General features: G+C 41.1%; 2 protein-coding genes across 3 annotated transcripts; both read left to right on the top strand.

Moving 5' to 3' along the window:
• The first annotated feature begins 296 nt into the window (after positions 1-296).
• Positions 297-4413, top strand: LOC127312362 (methionine aminopeptidase 2B). 2 transcript variants are annotated; one of them, XM_051342901.2, is made up of 13 exons: positions 297-412; positions 794-899; positions 1442-1592; positions 1738-1774; positions 1857-1964; positions 2205-2304; positions 2398-2543; positions 2620-2711; positions 2852-2946; positions 3315-3411; positions 3504-3647; positions 3955-4172; positions 4261-4413. In XM_051342901.2, the coding sequence occupies exons 2-13, from the start codon at positions 828-830 to the stop codon at positions 4369-4371; spliced, it is 1371 nt and encodes a 456-aa protein (XP_051198861.1). In that variant the 5' UTR covers positions 297-412; positions 794-827; the 3' UTR covers positions 4372-4413. The 2 variants fall into 2 exon arrangements, with proteins under 2 accessions (XP_051198861.1, XP_071679442.1); XM_071823341.1 differs by having other exon boundaries at positions 319-412; positions 811-899.
• A 13971-nt stretch (positions 4414-18384) lies between these two features.
• Positions 18385-20249, top strand: LOC139833964 (uncharacterized). The gene is made up of 4 exons (XM_071824344.1): positions 18385-18484; positions 18578-19260; positions 19381-19668; positions 19785-20249. The coding sequence occupies exons 1-4, from the start codon at positions 18385-18387 to the stop codon at positions 20247-20249; spliced, it is 1536 nt and encodes a 511-aa protein (XP_071680445.1).
• Positions 20250-22235: the final 1986 nt, after the last annotated feature.

Here is a 22235-nt window from a genome sequence, read left to right as displayed (position 1 = left end):
TTTGGCTCTTTCAATTAAGATGGCAAGCATATCCACCACAATGTTAAAAAGCATTGGAGACAGAGAATCCCCTTGCCTTAGACCTTTTTTTGTTTGGAAATAATGACCAATATCATCATTAACATTCACCCCAACACTACCACCTTGTACAAACTGTTGTACAAGTCTTCCAACTTGGCGTGTGATTGTGGGATACCGCCACCGCGTCCGTAAACCCACCGGTCACCGGTCACCGGTCACCGCCCGCAGCCCGCAGCCGCCACTCCGCCTCCCCTGGCAGCCGCAGCCGGCCCCGCCGAACCCAGCATCCGCCGCCTCCCGCGTCCCCCCGGCAGGCCGCCGTCTCCCCCGCTCCTCTCCGTCGGCCGCGCGCCGTCCAGTGCCGAGGACTTCAGCGCCTTCTGACGGCAAGGTTGGATTTCCTTTCCTTTGCTGTTCATCGATTCTCCGTTGAACTGTATGATAGGGAGGATCATACCGGAATAGTGATTGAATTTTGTGTGATGTGTATGAGATCGATAATTTTGAGTATTGGCATGTACACAGAATTTTATTACTAGGTAAGTTGCATTATTTGGTTTAATTAGCACGCGTGACCTAAAAACTTAGACCTTGTGGTTTCACCTCCTTCCCAAGTGGGATGGAACCGTATACTGGTTTCCAAACACGCCCTTATCATCACTGCGAGGCAGTGAATACGATTGTCCTTGTAAACGGGGATACATATATTAATTATGACATGTAATTCGTGGTCAGTTGGTGCTTACGATTTTGTTCATTCTGCTAAATTCAGGTCTCTGAATAATTAAGCTTCAGGAATATACAATATGGCTGGGGCTAGCACAGATGCAGCCACCAAGGAGATGGAGGCATTGCATGTTGGGCAAACCGAGACCAAAGTAAGTACTCTGCTGCAGAAGTTAATTTTCTTTCCCTGAACTGAAGCATGAATGTCTGTTCTGGCAGTTTCTGTTCTCGCATGGTTGCATATTCGTATCTCATACTTCTGTCTGTACGTTGAGGAAAAAATGTCGGGGATGAATAAGTACCATACCAAGATATTTATACTGATAATATTCTGCTTTGCCGAATTGGTCTTCTCATAGGCACAACAATTGCCAGTTGACGCTCTCAAAAAAAAAAAACAATTGCCAGTTGATTATTGTGATTATGATTATTGGTTTTTTCATCGCCTCATCTGTAAGCTTGGGGACATTGAGTCCATACTTTGTCTCGATCTGTTCATCTAACTTATCCTTGAATTCTCCAAATGGTTGTTATAGAGCCCCTGATGACATCGCTAGCCTTTACGTACCTCAGTTCGATAGTGATATGTGATTGCATGGGTTGCTGAACCTCACATATCATCCTTCTCTTGAGTGGCCCTTGCACTACTGTATATTTTCTTTGATGGTTAATAAGCTTCCCATTTCTGCCGCAGGAGAATCTGAATAAGGCAGCTAGTGTAGAATCGGATGTAACCTCGTCAAAAGAACCCAAAGTTGCAGATAGCAATGGTGCTACTCCAGGAGCTCAGTCCTCACCACCAGAGGGTGATGACGACGATGGTCCATCTGAAGATGGAGCAGCAGGTGACAGCTCTACTTTGCAAGTTCTCATAGCTGAGTTTTCTCGTCTAGAGCTGGACTATTGGTGTTTCGGCTATCAAGTCTAGCATCTGGGAACTGGGATTTCAGTCATGTGATCATTCTAACTGTTTTCTTTGAAATGGTTCAGCAGCTGTGAAGAAGAAAAAGAAGAAAAGCAAGGCAAAGTGAGTTCCGTTACTCAATTGAACCATTAATGGTCTTGTCAGGTTTTCTCTGTTTTACGAGCGTGTCATGTGTTTTTTGTAGAAAGAAGAAGGCCCCTCTTCAGCAGACAGACCCTCCATCCATCCCCGTTGATGAGCTTTTCCCTTCAGGTGATTTTCCTGAGGGTGAAATCCAGCAATACAAGGATGAGTAAGTACAAGTCTATCCGAATTGTGGAATTTCCTCTGTAATGAATTATCAGATGTTAGGAATATGGTGCTTAGCATCTTCAATGAACAGGCCACACTAACACCTGGGTTAAAATTATATGAATGACCTTAACTCCTGAAAACGACGCAGAAATTGTATTTTGTTTCATTTGCTGTTAATGAAGAACTCTGAAAATGATAATTATCATCTGTTTCATTTAATCATGTTATTGCTCTTCAGTAATTTATGGAGAACAACTAGTGAAGAAAAGAGGGAACTGGAACGAATACAAAAGCCGATGTACAATTCTGTTCGCCGAGCAGCAGAAGTTCATAGACAGGTTTAGAACATACTTGCCTTTTCTTTTTGCAGCTTCGTTTTGATTGCATCTCTTGTTGCTTACAACTCTACAATATATAATATTGTTTGCTAGGTGAGAAAATACATGAGGAGCATTGTGAAGCCTGGAATGTTGATGACTGAACTCTGTGAAACTTTGGAAAACATGGTTCGGAAACTTATCAAGGAGAATGGACTGCAAGCTGGTATTGCCTTTCCAACAGGATGCTCCTTGAATTGGTATGGTTTCATATTGGAGTGTTTAATAGTGCCACTGCATACTATTCTTATGTTGATGAATAAATTCAATGTTTAGGGTTGCAGCTCATTGGACTCCAAATTCTGGTGATAAAACTGTTCTACAATATGATGATGTGATGAAGCTGGATTTTGGGACACATATAGATGGTCTGTCTGTTGTATTACCTTGTTCCATTCTTTCTTCAATGATGTTTTGGTGTATATTGTGTAGGGTTTTGTCCTTGCAAGTATTAATGTCATGCTGTTCCTGATATCAAAAACTAACATGATACTGTTATTATTCCCAGGGTACATAGTTGATTGTGCATTTACTGTCGCATTCAATCCCATGTTTGATCCATTGCTTCAAGCAACAAGAGATGCCACAAATACTGGTATCAAGGTAATCTACACATTCTGTTCACTCTTTGAAGGCTGTGGTATATTAAGTCAATGGACTCTGATATACCAAATGAATGCTCCCCATAAGCACAATTGCATTTAATATATCTGGTAGCAGCTCTACTTGGTTAAACACTACGTTGATAGGGTTTGGCTGAAGCTTCTGCTTTTGATTACCTGATTGTATTGTTTATTATAAGTGTCACAGCATATGTCATCTCTCAGCTGTTTATGTATGGTGATTTCTTTGGGTCTCATTTGAATTTCATTTTTCACCTGTTAATGATCTGATATATGGCTATGTGAAATAACATCCCCTTAAATTAGTTCTATTCTTTGTTATTGAATAATATTTATCCTTCATTCCAGGAAGCTGGAATAGATGCACGGCTTGGTGATGTTGGTGCTGCAATCCAAGAAGTAATGGAGTCCTATGAGGTTGAAATTAATGGGAAAGTGTTCGAAGGTGCGTGTAGTTTCATACTTTTATTTTTCTCATTCTGCGATATTGGAAGTGTAGCGACAGCATGACAATTCAAATTTCTTGTTTTGTGGCAGTAAAAAGTGTGCGAAACCTCAATGGACACAGCATTGGGCCATATCAAATCCATGCGGGGAAATCAGTTCCAATTGTAAAAGGTGGAGAGCAAACAAAAATGGAAGAGGGTGAATTTTATGCAATTGAAACTTTCGGGTCGACAGGTACATCACTATATAGTTTGAGCTAATTAGTTCAGATACAATAAATAGTCTTTTAATCACATTACTTTTGTGAAAGGCATCTTCCCTATTATTTCTCTAGCATGGCTTTCATCTGAACAACCGATATATCTTTTCCCTAAGTAGGAGCATGTTCAAGTTACTTTTTAATGGCATCACTACAGTCAAAGGCATTTCCCTTAGTATTTAACAAGCATGGCTTTCATCTGAAAAACATACATCTGTTTTTCCTAGTTAGGCAGGTGTTCAGTTTCAGTCTTCCAATTCATAACCGTCATTCTTTTTGCAGGAAAGGGATTTGTGAGGGAGGACTTGGAATGCAGCCATTACATGAAGAACTTTGATGTTGGGCATGTACCACTGAGGGTAGCCAAAGCCAAGCAACTGCTGGGGACAATCAACAACAACTTTGGAACGCTTGCTTTCTGCCGGCGGTACTTGGACCGCATCGGCGAGACCAAGTATCTCATGGCCCTGAAAAACCTATGTGATGTTGGCATCATTCAGGTATGTAAAATAACACCATTTTCACTCAAATGTCTGATCCCTGTATCATGGACATTGTTACCAACAGTTGCCTGCCCTGTGTGTGCAGCCGTACCCTCCGTTGTGCGACGTGAGGGGGAGCTACGTGTCGCAGTTCGAGCACACCATCTTGCTCCGACCAACCTGTAAAGAGGTCATATCCAGAGGGGACGACTACTGATTGGCGGGCGCTGCGGCTTCTCCTCTCTGTACTGGTTGCCTGCACGATCATTTTGCACCGTCTTGGGCAGCCTGTGTTTTTCCCCAATCAAATAGCGTGTCAGATCCAGATCAGTAATTCTGTGCCGTAATGGTTTACTGTTACATTGAGCACATTTTCTTTATTTCTGAGGCTATTTTCTCTTTTGAAAACTGGTTTGTAAGAATTGCTACCGTGTTGCGTTTCGCTGAATTCCTCTATAAAGATTATATTCTACCATTCAGATAACTTCATACCTAGCATGGAACTATGGAAAATGAATGTGTTACTGCGACGATCGTTTGTTCCTGTAGACGGCCGGTCGACAAATGTTGCGGATTCATGTCTCACCGACCAGTCACATATTTGCAGGAAATCTTTTGTGTCCAATGAACTTACTTTACAAGTTCGGGCGTATGAAAGGAACTGGGTACTTTAATGCTCTGGCGTATCTCTACTACTTAAAAAGTCTCAATTGGTTCCTTATTCTGCCAAAGCCAATACGTTTGGTCGTTCATTGTTGGTCTTGGTCGTCCTTCGTTGCACCCGCCTGGGCCAACCGTTAACATGGGCCAACCACAGCCCATTGCCTCGCCAGGTTATAATACTTCCAGTAATCACGCATGGAATCAGGAAATAAATAATCACGCATGGAAATATCACGCATGGAATCTAATCAGGAAATAAATCAAGAAATCAAGAAACGACCATTAATCTCCCCATGAATCAGGAAATAAATCAAGAAATCACGAATGACGCATGGTATGTAATCTCCCCAGTAATCACGTATGGAAATAAATCAGGAAAAAATGACCATTAATCTCCCCATTAATCCTGGGCAACTTAGCCTCGACCAGAAACCTGAACTTAAAATCTGGACCGACAAAAAAAATGAACTTAGGCTCAGTTCTTTTCCGAAACATCTACAAAACTCCAGGCTAAGGTCATCTTCATCACAGTCGAGTTCATCCATCTTCATCTCAGTCCAGCTGATCCATCTTCAGTCGCCATGCTGAGTCAATACCTTCTCAGTCGCCACGCCTCCAAGAGGGTAATGGCACCAAGGTAAGTTCCAGCATCACGTTTTACTCATGTTCTTAGCATCACGTTTTACTCATGTTTCTCCGTTTATAATGCAGTCATGTTACATTCTGCAATGTGGAACAATTGCATATCTACAACAGATCCTGGGAGGCAACTGCGAAACTTATTTCTGGTCGAATAAAAAACAATAGAGGAGGTGATCTAATCTACCATGCTATCCTCGTCGACGAAAATGTAAGTATTCCAACAATAGAGGAGGTGATCTATAACTCCATGGGTACATTAATGTCTCATGTCTCCAGTAGCTTTAGGTGAACTTGAGCATCACACTGAATTAATTATTCTAGAGCAGCTCAAGTCCCTCTCTGATTCAGGTGATTCATGATCTCTATAAAGTGTAAAACATGCCAAATCTCTATAATTCAGTTAAGCTTCTGTGTTATGACTACTTCCAAGTGTTATGGAATAGTAGGGCAAGGAGCTAATCCTTGCCACGACATAACTTTTCTAGGCAAGCACACATCAGATGTGAGAAACATCAGAAAGTGCAAGCATGCCAAATGCAACCTGCTCAACATACTTAACCTGAAATTTCTACACAGCACCATGCTATTTGTCGACGAGAACCCTTGAGCTGGTTATTAGTGCATATTCAGGAATTTTAAAAAATCTGCAAGCATGCCAAAATGCAACCTGTTCAACATAATTAACCTGAAATTTCTACACAGCACCATGCTATTTGTCTTAGAGAACCCTTGAGCTGGTTATTAGTGCATATTCAAGAATTTTAAAAAATCTGCAAGCATGCCAAAATGCAACCTGTTCAACATAATTAACCTGAAATTTCTACACAGAACCAATAACCTTTAAAACAGAGCAACTGAAGTGTCAGAGCACTGGATAAAAATAAAGACAATCATCAGAATCAGAGAGGAGTAAGTGATAAACAAAACAAAATGAAGACAATCATCAGAATCTAGAAGTACCAACCTTGTCTCCTGGTTTCTTTGCAATGGGCCTTGCTTCCCCAGTTATCATACTTTCATTAACATAGCTTTGGCCTTTGATGACGACACCATCAACTGGAACCTTTTCACCAGGGAGAATCTTAATGAAATCATTTGCTCAACTCACCTGAACACTTATTTGCACCTTGAGCATTATAATGATGTTAAGCTAGGAGCTAACAATAACTATGGAACAAAATTGTGCTTCTGATCATTATTTCAAAAACATTGTTTTGGCAAACTATTCTTTCTTACAAGACAGTATGGAAAACATTGGTATTCTTTGATGTCGTTTGAACATTGCTATTATTTCTATCCGTTTGAACATTGTAATTTTCATAGGGTGATAAGATGGAAGCGATAGCATCTGGACAAACAGCGTTGCGTGTGAACAACGAGTTGCGAACGGGCCATGTATACTACATCAGAGGTATTGGGTTCCAGCTGGATGGAACACTGGCAAAACGATTGTTACACAATGATTATTACACCACTATGCACTCTTGGACCCAAATTGATTTAGCTGGGCCTACCATTTCCATACCTATGCTGCCAGACCGGTTCATGACTTTCAGTTGTGTCGCAACACTGACAAACAGACAACTTGCAGGTGCATAGAAATTTTTAGTAAAAACTTTGGTTCACACTTTCTTACTTTGTCTGGCTATTGAATTCATATTTTTAAGCATTTTCAGATGTAATTGGGATAGTCGTCTATGTTAGCCCCGTCTGATTCCTCCCGTCAACCAATCGTAACACGCCATGCCGAGAAGTCGTGCTGATGAACAATAGGTATGATAAAATAAACTTGAGTTTTTTTATCTTCTGATTACTGTTATCTAAATTACTGTTTCTTTACAAGGTGGGAGTTCATATGTCTGCGCATATGGGACAAGCACGTGTCGCGCCACATGATGAAATGGCGACGTGCCGAGCGGGATATGTCTATCTTATCTGCCATCCTTTTTGAGGTCAGCACGGCACAATGTAAGTTGGGATGTACCATTTGACATTATAATGAACTTACATACATGACTATATTTACTCATATGTTGTTTTCACAAATTTCGTAGGGGCTTTGAAATCAACAGACAACAGCCAACTTGTTTTTGATCCGGACACTCTCCTAGCTTATTATGATCTTTCATCTTTTTGTCAAACACTTCGCCCAGCTTATAATGTGTCCACTCTAAAACGTATCAGGGCCTTTGTGCGACAAAGGCTCAAAATGGGGTTGTATGTGAACCTCCGAATATGGAAGGGCTTCAAAAACAAGCGGCTTGCTCTGGTGGACTCGAACATGTCTTTGGGGGCCCTTTGAAGGAAAGAATATGAAGATGTAATATGTTGCCCTTTCAAAGTTGTCTACTTAGAATCTTGATTACTACGTGAACTCTCTGTTCTCCATCTCATAATGCCCTCGCACATATCAAAGGCGATCTCAATGTGTCCAGTTTTCACATGATGGGCTATTATGTTTCCATCTTTATTTATTTGCCCTCTTGACTATCTTGACATAAAAAATAATATTATGCAAGCTACTTTTAGATTTCCATTGCCCATAGACAATACAACTACATATTCATAAAGGATATGTGAATTACATAAATGCGAACACACTTGGCGTACAACTGAGACAATCTGCAATTAAAAAAAAGATGGAAAAATACATTTCAGTACATACCTGTTTTTCTCACTCTGTAAATGTTTTCAGCCAATTTAATTAATCTTTGGTGCATGAACCATCAATACAGTGTTTATGCAAAGTAGACACACGTCAGCTATTTTCTTCCAGATTAAGTATGGACCTGCCACGAAAATATTACGTCAATAGAACGATCATTATTTTGAGATAATAAAAGGCATCTCATTAATTTAATCTCTAAATTTAATTCATCAGTTTAATGACAAAATATTCAGTCAGCAAAAAGGATCAATCACCTGCATTTTTAACAAAGCATCTCATTTAATAAATCCCTAAATTACATGAATCAAATCATCACATTTAATAAACCCCTAAATTACGTGAATCAAATCATCTTATTTAATAAAACCCTAAATAATAGCAATCAATTCAATGATGAAATCAACTCGCCTCAGATAGTATCTCGGCATGCTCATATTAATTGACACGGACATCACGCTATGGTAATGTAATTAATACATTACCCATAATTGCGACAAGGAAGCAGCCATATAAAAGATATCTCAAGCATGGCTGGGGCGAGAGGTCTCGTGAATCCAGATTTCAACCTGCCCTGTCTCCAAAACAATTTTCAAGGGACGTCACAAGTCAGATCTGCATATAAATTCAGCGAGTTCAAGGTATGTACAAAGTCATTACCATTACATCATTACCAGTACAGTAGTGCATGATCACACTAAGTACATAATGAGCATCTGTGGCATAATTATCATGCATGGGATATTAGAAACCCACAAAAATCACAGTACATAGATGGATTTAATTTTCAGTTTTGCACACTCCTAGAATTATACAAAGAGGTTTGACCTGTGAGAAGGTGGAGGGCTTCAGGTTTCTTACTTTTTCTACTATATTATAAAAGACGATGATATCACTCATATCACTAAAAATAGCAAGAGCCATGTTTCTTACTTTTGTATTTTTAATGACTCTTTCATACCTTTCATAGATGAGCTAGGATTTTTTTGTTTGATACATTTCATACTCTTTGATACCAATCTGGACTGTACTGCTGCATCTAGAATAGGGTCAAACATAAGAATCAGAAAATGTACTCATGTCTGGTATAGAGTACTAATTAAACTACATTTACCATTACTACGAAAGCATTAAAATTGTCGGAAGCAACTTGTGACCAATGAGTTTATTTTTTATCTCAATGAATATTTTTCATAGATGAGCTCAACCGATGTTGAGATGAGCGAGAGTCAGGAAAATAATATGAAACAGACTGAAACGGAAGGCAGCACTGAGGTTAGGCAATGAATATAAAATGATGTTAATGCACTTTACCATATTCCAGTTAAATATATATGACTACTATTCATAGATGAGCTCAACCGCTGGAGATGTAGGAGAGGTTAAAGAAAATGATGATAAACACAGTGACATGGTAGACATCGCTAAGGTAAGGCAATAAGATCATATGCGGTTAATGCACATTATCACATTCCATTTTTTAAAAGCACTTCTTCATCTTGCTGACTTTAGTTCTATTTTTTAACTCTATATGATTACTGTTTATAGATGAGCTCAACCGTTGAAGAGGTGAGAGAGATCAAAGAAGATGATAATTATCAGAGTGACATGGTAGGCTGCGCTTAGGAAAGGCAATGAATATAAAATTAGGTTAATGCACTTTAAATAAAGCAATTCACTATCTTTTTATTTTTTATCTCTATTATGACTACCTTTCATAGATGAGTTCAAGATGGAGATATGGGAGAGATTACCGAAAATGATATTGACGATACCAAAAAATACATCATGTCGTTCCTGAGCAAGACCAAACTCTTCCGGATTGATGACGCATGCTTGAGGCGCATTGATTTTGAGGAATGCTTATTTCCAGACGATGGATGGTTGGATGGAGACGTAAGTATACATTTTCATATTTATGTATATTGTAAATCAATGTGCTCATTTGACGCAACAATTTGCTTTGAACTACAGTGCATTAATGCTTACATTTACTGCTTGAGAGTGAAAGAACATCTAGCTACCAGGGCTGGTGGAAAAGTGTGGTTAGAAAACGCACATGTTTCAAACTTAATGAAACATATGGGGACAAATCCCATAAGTGTGAAAGATCCTGCCACTATTATAAAACGTGTTCATAACTACCTAAAACATGACATGGTAAGTTCAGCATACCTATTTGACTTCAATTTGAATATAGATATTATTTTCTACCACTTACTTTTTTATTTGTCGTCAGCTATTTATACCCATTCATGCAAATATGAGTCACTGGATGCTATGTAATGTCGATGTGCCCAATCGACGTATACAAATACTTGACTCCTTTGGTCCAAGCAAAGCCCGCCCCGACTTACAACGGACCGTAATCAACTAATATAATCTCTTATTTATCATATAATGTGTGAAATAATATATATCTTCTAATTAAAGCATGTCATTTCCTTTTTTTATTTAATAGCTACAAGGTCTTCAAAATCAGCTTGAACTTGCTGCTCAGATGAGTGAATTAAATCTAGGTGACAAATGGAAAGACCTAGCGGTAACTACCTGGAAATGGGTGGAGTGTATTCAGAAACCATTACAGACAGATAGGTATGTTACATGAGTATTACCTTTCGGGACTATTCTAAAATTTCTTATACTTGCAGATTCATGTAGTCCAATATTTGTTTACACTGTTGCAGCTCATCATGTGGTTTGTTTCTGCTAAAATTCATGGAAGAATGGACAGGCCAGGAACTAGCTCATCCTGTAACGCAGGTATTTTCACAACGGTTCAAAAATGATATTATATGAAGATCAATGCTTCCACTAATGATTCATAATACCTAATTTGCAGGATGGTCTCAAACTATTCAGGAAACAGTTACCTTACATGATGCTTAATACTGACTTAAATATTTTAAAAGGAAGACCAGAATTACCGCAGCCTGATCAAAAGGGAGAGGCAAGTGATGTCCTGATGTGGGAAGGTAATGGTCCTCCTCCGACTGAATTATCACAAGGAAATCAGGTAGCCAATGCCACCTCACCTCCTTTCAAGAAAATCAAGAAGTCGATTAACAAGGATGAAGCAGTTGCCAAACTTAGAAAATATATCCTGTCTGTTAATGACGACGAAGCCAAGACGTAAGTCAAACTTATAGGCAATGGGCCATTTTAAATTGTTATTGTTTTTATCCAGTGGTTAACTCTCTGGCTTTTTTCGTAGACAAATTTGGGTTCAGAGCTCTAACCCGTATCCTCTTAGTATTTCTCTTAAACAAATTAAAGACTTGTTAAAGGATACTAATGGTATGGACAAGGAATGTTTCAACATGGTTGTACGGGTTAACGCAACAGACGAAGCCCGGTTGTTTATGGATACTAATGATCACATTTTTGATCTCAGATTTTCCGTGAGTATTCATGATAAAATTCATCTTACACTACTATGGAAATGTCCTGTTTTATCTAATTACTCTAATAATTCTTACTCTCATCTCAGACTTTAGTGACTGACTCCTCCATAGACCCTAAGAAACGTTTACTGTTTGACGACAAGCGTGAGATAATGGCAAGGATATGTGACCACTGGCCAGGGATGTTGTACCATGTGTCAGAGTGCAACTCGGTAAGACTGCTATATTCTATTTCTGTTCACATTTACTGTTCAAAATTCATGTTTGCATCTAAGGAGTCGTTTGGAAGCCAGGCTTTCATTTCATTTGTAGCATTTTAAAATGAATACATGTATTCATTTCATTTACATTGTAATTCCAGAAATGGACACTTGTTTGGTTGTCACAGGAATTGCAAATGACAGCATAATTCAATATTGAATTTGTAAATGGCTTCCACAGAGAATTGCAAATGACAGGTCTCAGCTCGGAATTGTGTTTACCCATGGTGTCATTTTGCTGGATTTCCTAAATGAAATGATGGCCCAATTCTGTGACAACCAAACAGCGCACCTATAGAATTCTAAAATGAATTCCAGAATTCCAGGCCCAAATGATGGATACCAAACGACCTCTAATTTCCATGCACTCTGAACCCATAAATGATAAACTTATTGGTCTCTTGATTTGCATACTTGGTAAAATTTCATAATTCAATTTTATGCAGATCTGGTTACCATTTCGGCCATATGGGCAATACTACATTCTGTTTCTGTTTGACATGGATAAACGAACAATTACTCTACTTGATCCCAGCCCTGAAAGGGAAATTGTTAAGCCAGGAGTTCATCACAAATATCTATTAAAGCTGAAAGAGATATCAATCTACCTAAACATTACTCTCCAATATGCAATAAAAGGCTGGAAAGATGATGTTTTCCATTGGCATCTCATCACACCATCTGTGTTGCCAACAAACCATGACAGGTTAGAGTCCATGTCATAAATTAATGGTTTTCAATATCTTCAGTCTACAGTTTCGCTAACAACAATGTGTACTTTCTATATAGCCGCATGTCAGGATTTTTGGTTCTAACATATATGCGGTGGTGGAATGGCAAAGAAGTTGTCCGAGCAGATGGCAAGGTGTGTATTGATTTCTGGTTCTAACATATATACTATAAATTTGACCTCTTTGGGAGTACTGACGGAAAATGCATGTCCAGGTTGCTTACGCCTTGCGGATCAAAGCGGTGGTACACATGCTATCCTACAGGGAAAACGAGTGTGCTGACAACATCCCACAAATTGTTAGAGAATTAGTCAACATGGCAGGTCAAGATTTTTTTGTTTGAGAAGTTGCCTTTTCGGCTATTTTGAACGCTTCCTGTAAAAGCCCTTTGCGGCTTTCATTTGACTGTTGGATAATGCTATAATCTGATTATATAGCAGTTGATTCCTACACTATGATGCAACAGTGTTTTAGACAAGTGTTGATTCACAACATGTTAATTACCGGCTTCTTTTAAGGTGTAATGGTTATATGAATGTTTGATATGTCCTTCCATGTTTTTTTGAAAAGAATAGTAGTTTTCATGCTTGAATAACTGTCATGGTTCTGTCACGACACTTCTCTGAATCCGTCTACTCCCAACATGTAATGATCCCTATAGTTTTCTAGCAATGTCTTAGTAGTTAGGACTTAGGACACAGATTTACGGGCTCATTTGCTTTCTTGTAACAGAAATAAATTAATGTTTCATCTGAATATACATCAAACGTAAGCTCACTATCTCTTGGGGAGCTTGCAAAAATAAGTGAAAGAATAAAAAAGATGGATACGACATGAACAAAATTCCATCATCTTGCTTTGAAGAAAAATGGATACATACCGCTGTAGACATATCTTCATTCCATCTACGTGTTAAAAACCGGCAGTAGTATAGCCTGCACCTGGCCGCTCAGCACCACCAAACCCTGGCCCAACATCAGCTTCCCCAACTCATGTCCTGCAGCATATGGAAGTTATCGGATCTGTTAATAAATATATAGCACGATGCTAAACTCAGCAAAAGCAGTATACGAGTCATGTGCTGCAGCGCAAGTTCATTTTAATTGAGTCCGTGATAGAACAAAGCCATGTTGCTGTAGCTAAAAAGAAGGAAAACTTAAGATTTAGTCTCAGGTTCAGTCATGTTGCCCAGTCTATTTTCAGCTAACCAGTGTATTACACAAAGTTAATGCATGTAAATGGAATAAATAGATATAAAAAGAACACATCAATTAGTCCAACGTGCATTTTTTACGGTTGTTTTGATGTCCTACATCCTAAAAATGAGTTGTACGTGATACCTTGTGTGGGGCTGTCACGTATTGGTTTGCAATTAGTCCATCTCTTCATAATTAATATGAGAGATCACCTTCCTTGTTCAAGAGGATTTATAATAAATACCTTCCAAAAATTTGGCCTCTTGCCCAGATTTGGCTCTACTCCCAGCCAAATTTCAAGAGGATTTATAATAAATACCATCCTTATACATACCCACATAATACTAGCCAAATTTCGGCCTCTTACCCAAATTTCGATCTACTACTCCCAGCGACTCACCTGTCTTTTACAAACAGACAGAAAACTCACGAATTTCATCCACTTGCCTATGTGTTAGCTCTACTCCTCCCAGACCTATGCAAACAGCTAGGGCGGTAGAAATTTCGAAGGCCCCGTCGACGAATTGATTTGATTTCTGGTAAGTTCGACGAATCGTTCATGTTTCTACCGCCTAACTACCATCCGACAGTGGGAAAATCATTTGAGTACTACACTTATACCTTGCAGATGGATCCATCGAAACGATCGAGTGAACGTACTCCTTTCAAAGACTTGTCCAACACCATCAGCACAAGTAACAATGATGATATATAATGTGTAAGTCAATCAACTTCTGATCAACAACTAATTATGTTGTGTATTTTATTAGGTGTCGCAGACACCAGCAATGGTGGGGAACCTACAGATAGAAAAGAACGCAATAGACAACGTCGACAGAATTATGCGCAGATGGATCCACAAAAGAAAGATGAGCTACTTAAGAAGCGGCGTGAATCCTATCAACAGAAGAAAGCTAAACTACAAAGCACACAATCTGTTACAGGCACACAACAGTCTGCACTCACTCAACTGGAAAGCACACCCGCTGTTAAAGGTGCACTAAACCACATGTTCCTTGGGTTTTTGCAATTTATAGCTCCTATGTTTAATTCATGACTATAATGCAACTAATCCACACGCTCCTTGGGTTTTAACCAGGAGCCACTGCTGCGAACACGGAAAATGTTGTACGTGCTGAAAATGAGGCATACCAATTGCAATCACCTCATATGTCATCTCAATGGCAAGAAAGTCTCGTGACTGGTATGAAGGCACCTACATTGTCCACAAAAAAATAGTGCAGCTATCTAATAATCCATATCTAATGTAGCTACATATGTGATATTTTTTCTGTGTAGAAACTGTTGACATCAATAATAGTTGTACTGATGGACCCACTTCATTGAGCATTCACGCAACACCCATATGTCCAAAGGAGCGGAGGAGGCAACAGGATAGGGAGCGATATGCACATATGGATAGCACGAAAAAAGAAAACTTGCTGAAAAGACACCGTGAATCTCTTCAAAAACGAAAATCATCAGCACTTAACAAGGAAAATGAAGTTCCTTCAGTGAACAAGAAAAATGAAGTTCCTTCAGTGAACAAGGAAAATGAAGTTCCTTATAAAGATGATGAATGGCTAAGAAGGAATGACAACTATGAGAGGCAGTCAATTCCTATGCCATTTCAAGGGCCAGAAATCATCCCTACTGATGTGATTGCAACTTATTGCACACAAGAGTCACATGGAGGTCCATCTGCACTTTGTCAACTAGAAAGCACACCTGCTGTTAAAGGTACACTAAACCACATGTTCCTTGGGTTTTTGCAATTTACAACCACTATGTTCAAATCATGTCTATAATGCCACTAAAAAACATGTTTTTTGTGTTTTCACCAGGAGACACTGCTAGGGACAAGGAAAATTTGGTCCCTGATGATAATGATGCATTACATATGCAATTACCTCATATGTCATCTCAAGGGCAAGGAAGTGCAGTCACTTTGGTATGAGCGCACCTAAAACCTCTATACAAAATAAGTTCGGCTATCTAATAATTCATATGTAATGTAGCTAAAGCAGTGAACAAGGAAAGCGAAGTTCCTTTAGCGCACAAGGAAAATGAAGTTCATTCTCAAGATGATGAATGGCTAAGAAGGAATGACAACTATCGAGATGCGATCAATTCCTATGCTATTGCAAGGGCAAGAAATCATCCCTACCGGTATGATTATAACTGCATCGTGTTTAATGTGTGAAGTTGCTTTGCCATATAGACTGATATAAAAATTATTAACGTTCCACTATGTAGATATAGTTGACATGGAGAACTGCAATAGTAATGAACCCACGTCATCCCGCATTCAACCACAACCCGTTGTTGATAGCACGGAGAAGAAGAAGCGGGAAAGGGAACGATATGCACAAATGAATATCGATAGCAAAAATGAACTACTAGCAAAAAGACATGCAACTTATCAACAAAAGAGATTATTAGCAGGCAAGTGATTTGTTATTGATGATTTCTTCATAGCTACATGCACTCTTGCTTACAAGAATTTTATCATTCACGTTATCAGAGCACATTGAAAAAAGGCGCGCAAAGGATAGGCTCCTTTATGCCGCTATGAGTCCTAAGAAAAAGCGTTCTAAGAAAGCTCGCCAAGAGTTACGCCGCAATAGTCTTAATGAAGAATCCATAGCCATGGAGAACCCATGTTGGATCCCTGAGGTTGTTCATACCCCTGATACTCAAGGCTACATACCCACATGTGATTGGCATATCCCCGATTTCAGTGGAACACCTATATATATTGAACCTATTCCAGAGCAAATGTCAGTGGAACCTATTCCAGAGCAGAAGTCACGGAGAAAACATGTAACACCTGGAGAAAGGCATGCCTTGCTAGGTCTTCGAAATGAAGCATTTTATGCAAATAGTAAGAAGCATGCGATATCATCGGCAGATGAAAACCCGTCGATGAGCATGGAAGGTGTAAATGGTTCCGAGACACCAACACAATCAGCCGTGGTTAACAATGGTAATGTTCATGTCTTCATTTTCTTTTGATCCAATTAATTCGTTAATGGTTCTAATGATCATACTTTCATGCATTAGTAGTGTATAGACCTTCAATTACCTATATGTTTTCTTGTGTACTATTTATAGGCCGAACCTACATCCACATTTCAGAAAAGGGGTATTAATTCATCTATTACACTCCGGTAGTTTGCAAACAATTAAACACAGTATACATGCTACAGAAACTGACTTGACGAGATGATGTTAGACTTGATCAGCCTGCCATTCAACTCGACAACGACCTTGCCAGATCTGTGATCATCGACATACTTCAACTCACCAATGTAACTGAAGTAATAGCATTTCAACTGCAGATAACTTAAGCGAAGTAATTGCAACCAGTAGTGTTTCTAAACTATTACGCCTAGGAGATGGAAATAGATGAGGTCAATGATGACCGTAATTATTTTCCTAACAAGTGCAGTGGCTGACTCATATACTTTCATGCTGTGTATGTAGAAACTACACCTCCAACGCCCGAGATTGTTCAACAACTTCAAACACGGTCACCTGACCAATGATGACCGTAATTATTTTCTCCATATTCATTAAATGCCTATTTGAAACATGTTCTCATAGATGGATAATTATTCTTCGAGCGAGGATGAGGGTGTCATATTGGAAGAAGACTCGAAGATGAGGAAGGTTACATGTTCTTTGGACAAGGTAATTTGATCATGTTCTAGGCCATATTGTGCACATAATATTAAGACTAATGCGGTTATCCACCATTTCGGAAGATGATGCCGATGAGGATGTGGAAATAGATGAGGTCAATGATGGCTCGGCTCACATTTCCAAACATCCCGGATCCATATGACATGGTGTACAACAAAATACCAAGCGAGACGCACATGCTCAAGCTGTTGACAAGCGCAAGCATACACATTGTGGTGCAAAGAAGTTCGAGCATGAGCCACGGGGTTTTCTTTGTCGTAATGGGCAGATTAAGCTAGCCAACACGGATACACCACCCGAGCTCATGAGGCTTTGGACGAGTGAGGACCCTGATGCTAGACATTTCCGTGATAACATAAGGTTTTTCAATGGGCATTTCTCGTTCACCTCACTATACTGCAACCTTGATGGTGATACCACTAACGCATCAAAGCATCCTATCTACACTTTTCGTGCTCATGGCAAAATGTACCACAACATAAGGTCATTTGGCAGAATAGATGGTCTGCAAGGCAGTCACCTGGAGCTTTACTTCTTTGATGATTACCCCAATTTAGAGCACAGGTATCGTAGCTGCCGCAAAGAGCAGTGCGCAAAAGACAAAGAAGTAATCACACAGATAGTCAATATACTGAAAGGAAACCCATACTCTGAACATCTACGGAGTATGGGAGAGGTTGAGGATATTGATGATTATCGTATCACACTAAACCTTGACCAAAGGATGGACCAGAGGACGTACAATGCACCTACCACTTCGAAGTAGCCGGTGTGGGTGGAAGGAAGCGAGCAGCGAAGACAGTTCGACCACAGCGTGATCTTGCAAGGAAAAAACAGAGATATTTATGGTATCAAGTCCTATCATGGATGCTATGACGCACTATCCTACCCACTATTCTTCCCTAGAGGCGAGCTTGGGTGGCATACCGATATCCCGAAGAGAACTGTGTCCTATGATACTGTGATGACGGCACGTGCAGCTCGTCTAGCTCGTCGCAATAACGACGAGTCCTCTCAATCCCCCGACAATAACAATGATGATGGCGACGAAGATAATGATCCAGGTTTGTGTTTTAATTATTTTTTACATGCGAAGTCCATGCTAAGACATATGATCTCCCGTTTCTAACACCACCCATTCTAAATTCTCTGTGCAGCTTCGGGAGGAAATAAATGTGTGTCAGTGAGAGACTACTACTGCTATAAATTCCAGATGCGTCCTGGGATATTTAACCCGATCCTGCACGGAAAGCGTCTTTTTCAGCAGTTCGCGGTAGACACATATATCAAGATCGAGAACTCACGGTTGGACTATATGTGGAATCATCAAGATAAGATAAGGGCTGACCTGTACCAAGGCCTGATGGACAGCTTGCATGCCGGTGAGGGTAGCGCCGATGCTATTGGAAAGCGGACAGTGTTGTCCGGAACATTTATCGGTGGTCCACGTGACAAGAGGCGTCGCTACATGGATGCTATGGCCTTGGTACGGAAGTACGGCAAGCCGGACATCTTTCTCACGATGACATGCAATCCTAACTGGGATGAGATCAAGCGCGAGCTCTACCCTGGCCAGACACCTCAAGACCGCCCAGACCTTGTCGTGCGTGTATTTAGGGCAAAACTGGAGGAACTCAAGAATAAATTGTTTCAGAAGGACATCCTCGGGAAGGTAAAAGCATATGTGTACGTGGTGGAGTTCCAAAAGAGGGGCCTTCCACATGCACACTTCTTGCTCATCATGGAGGGGCGATACAAGCTCACATGTCCTGAACAGTATGACAAGCTTATCTCAGCAGAGCTACCTAATAAGATAAAGTACCCAGAACTGTACAAGATGGTAGTGAAACATATGATGCATGGCCCATGTGGTGTTTTGAACCCTGATTGTCCATGCACGAAGGGCCGTCCTTCTTGCAAGAATCAGTACCCTCGACCTTTCAATGCGGCTACCTTACAGGGAAAGGACTCATACCCTCTATACAGACGACGTAACGATGGTTGCAAAGTAATGGTCCGAAAGGCCTGGCTAGATAATAGGTGGGTTGTCCCATACAACCCTCACCTTTTGCGACACCTGAATTGTCACATCAATGTTGAGGCATGCTCAAGCATAAAGGCCGTCAAGTACCTATTCAAGTACATATACAAGGGGCATGATCGGGCGTCTATCACAGTGAGCGAGGCTGACAGGACAGATAGCAACGGGAACATAGATGAGATCAACCAGTATAGAGATGCGAGTTCGGTTACTCCTCCGAAGCCTTGTGGAGGATATACGGCTTCGAGTTGAGTAAAAATTACCCACACGTGATGCGGTGCAGACTCCATCTAGAAAATTGTCACATGGTTTCGTTCAAGCAGGGCCAAGATATCCAACAAGTAGTTAACCGCCAAGGTGTTGAGAAGTCAATGCTTACAGAGTACTTTGCGGCAAACAGATTACATGAGGAGGCCCGTGGTATCTTGTACAGGGATTTCCCCGAATGGTACACTTGGCAGAAAGGTAAGAAAGGTGAGGATAAACACTGGCAGAGAAGGGCTGTAAAAAAAGATGGTACACGTACAAAAAGGATACAGGTTGGAAGGATTGTGTCGGCTCACCCAGCGGAAGGCGATCGCTATTACCTGCGAGTCCTTCTAAACCATGTCACTGGGGCCACCTGCTACGATGACCTAAAGACGGTTGATGGCCAGCTACTGGGATCCTTTCGTGAAGCTGCAGAGAGAAGGGGGTTGATCGAAGGGGACAACACATTGGATGAATCCCTCACTGAATCTACACTCTTTGAGATGCCGTCATCTCTACGAAGGCTCTCTACTACTTAAAAAGTCTCAATTGGTTCCTGAAAGATCGAGATGTCGCCTAGAGGGGGGGGTGAATAGGCAATTACAAACTCTTGCGGATTTGTCTTGTAAGAATGCGGAATTAAACTAATGTTTAGTTTACAAGCACAAACCCTAAATATGCTAAGCTCAACTAAGTGTGACAATGGAAACTAGAGCTAAGCAAGATAGGCACAAGATATATGTAGCACAAGTGATAGCAAGATATATGTACTTCAAGCACGATGGCTATCACAAGGAAAGAGAGCTCGGGTATAGAAATAACCGAGGCACGCGGAGACGAGGATGTATTCCCGTGTTCCCTTGCTTTGCAACAAGGTACGTCACGTTTGGAGGAGTGGAGGTCCCACGAAGGATTCCCCGCGCCACGAAGGCTCACCCTATTCTCCGAACCACACCCACGAAGGATAATGGCCCTTTCCTTATGGTTAGCTTTTCCTCCGCTCCAGAGATGGCAAGCTCCACAACCACTTCACAAGCTCCACGAAGGAGAAGCCCGGGCCTCTTCACAATCTTCTTGAAGAGATCACCGGAGCACCAACCGCCAAGCCAACTAGGAGGTTTCCCTCCAAGAGTAACAGGCTCACGGTCTCTCACTCGAACTAATCGTGGTGGAGAGCTCAACACTATGCAATGATGCAAAGCAAGAACACCGGAGGTGTTCAAGTCCTTCACACTCAAATCCCACCAAAGCAACGAATGCTAGGATGAGATTGGAGAGGAAGAACAAGGGGGAAAGTCAACTAAAGACTCCAAGATCTAGATCCCAAGAGATTCCCTCACTTAGAGAAGAATTGGTTTGGTGGAAGTGTAGATCTAGATCTCCTCTCTCAAATCCTCAAATATGAGCAAGAATCATGGGGGGGAACAAGAGAGAGAGCAACTTCTTCAAATGCAACAATGGAGGTGAGAGAATGGGGAAGAAGTAGTTGTCTCAAGGTAGGAGAAAGGTATTTATAGCAAGGGAGAAAGAAATAACCGTTGGGGGGGAAAAGACAAAGAAATAGGCAGAAAAACGGGCCAGAAAAGTCCCAATGCCCACCAGTTGAATTAGCCGGCCAGCCAGGCAATCGGGTCAACCAGCCCGGACCAGCAGAACTGGCGAGCGCGCCTTGTGTGGCGGCGGAAAGGCGAGCCGCGGGAGCGGCAAGCTACTGGCGGCGCGGCAAGCCGCGTGAGCGCCGTGACCCAGCCGGGCGCGTATGGCGCGCGGGGCGCGACGGGGGTGCAGGCCGGGTGGGCCGCCGGTCTGAGAAGCGGCCCGGTCAAGTTTCCGGTTGGACCGGACCGGAGCTGAGCTGCACAGCGCTCGGCCGGATTGGCCGATCGGAGAGCAGAGAGCTATCCGGTGGGCCGGTGTGTGGCCCGGTCGACCGGTCGGAGACCGGACAGCCGTCCCCCTTTTTTCTTTTCTTTACCTTTTCTTTAATAACTATTGCTCCCGAACTCCGATTAACATGAAACCAATTTTGTTTGGAAGATAACAACGAATGCTATCTAATAGAAAGTGAAAACCCAAAAATCTGTAGGAGGGGATTTTATCATGAATATAAAAGGTAGAACCTTATATCATGAATAACCGGTAAAATCACCCAACCTCGAAAACGCAATAGAAGATGCATGCGGACTCCGTTTTCGATGAACTTGGGCTTGTTGTAAAGCTAGCAACAAGCTCAAGAACCTCACATAGAGAAACACCAAGAAGCAATAAGGATATGCAAAGTATGCAAAGGATTGAGCTCCCTAAGACGATGTGATCAAGTTACCCAACCGAGAGCCCCTCTTAATAGTGCGGCTATCTATCCTATAATCCGGTCTCCCATCAACCACCTCGAGACCGGTAAAAGGAAAACCTATCAAGGTCATACCTTTGCCTTGCGCATCCCATCACTTGATCATTGTCGCTTCGTGTATACTCACAAATGCTCCCCCATACACTATGATGGGAAAGCCCCATTGATGCACATC

The sequence above is a fragment of the Lolium perenne genome, chromosome 7, assembly GCF_019359855.2.
Source record: "Lolium perenne isolate Kyuss_39 chromosome 7, Kyuss_2.0, whole genome shotgun sequence".
Lineage (NCBI taxonomy): Eukaryota > Viridiplantae > Streptophyta > Magnoliopsida > Poales > Poaceae > Lolium > Lolium perenne.
The sequence above is the reverse complement of the archived record's forward strand: the minus strand, read 5'-3'. Positions and strand labels throughout refer to the sequence as shown.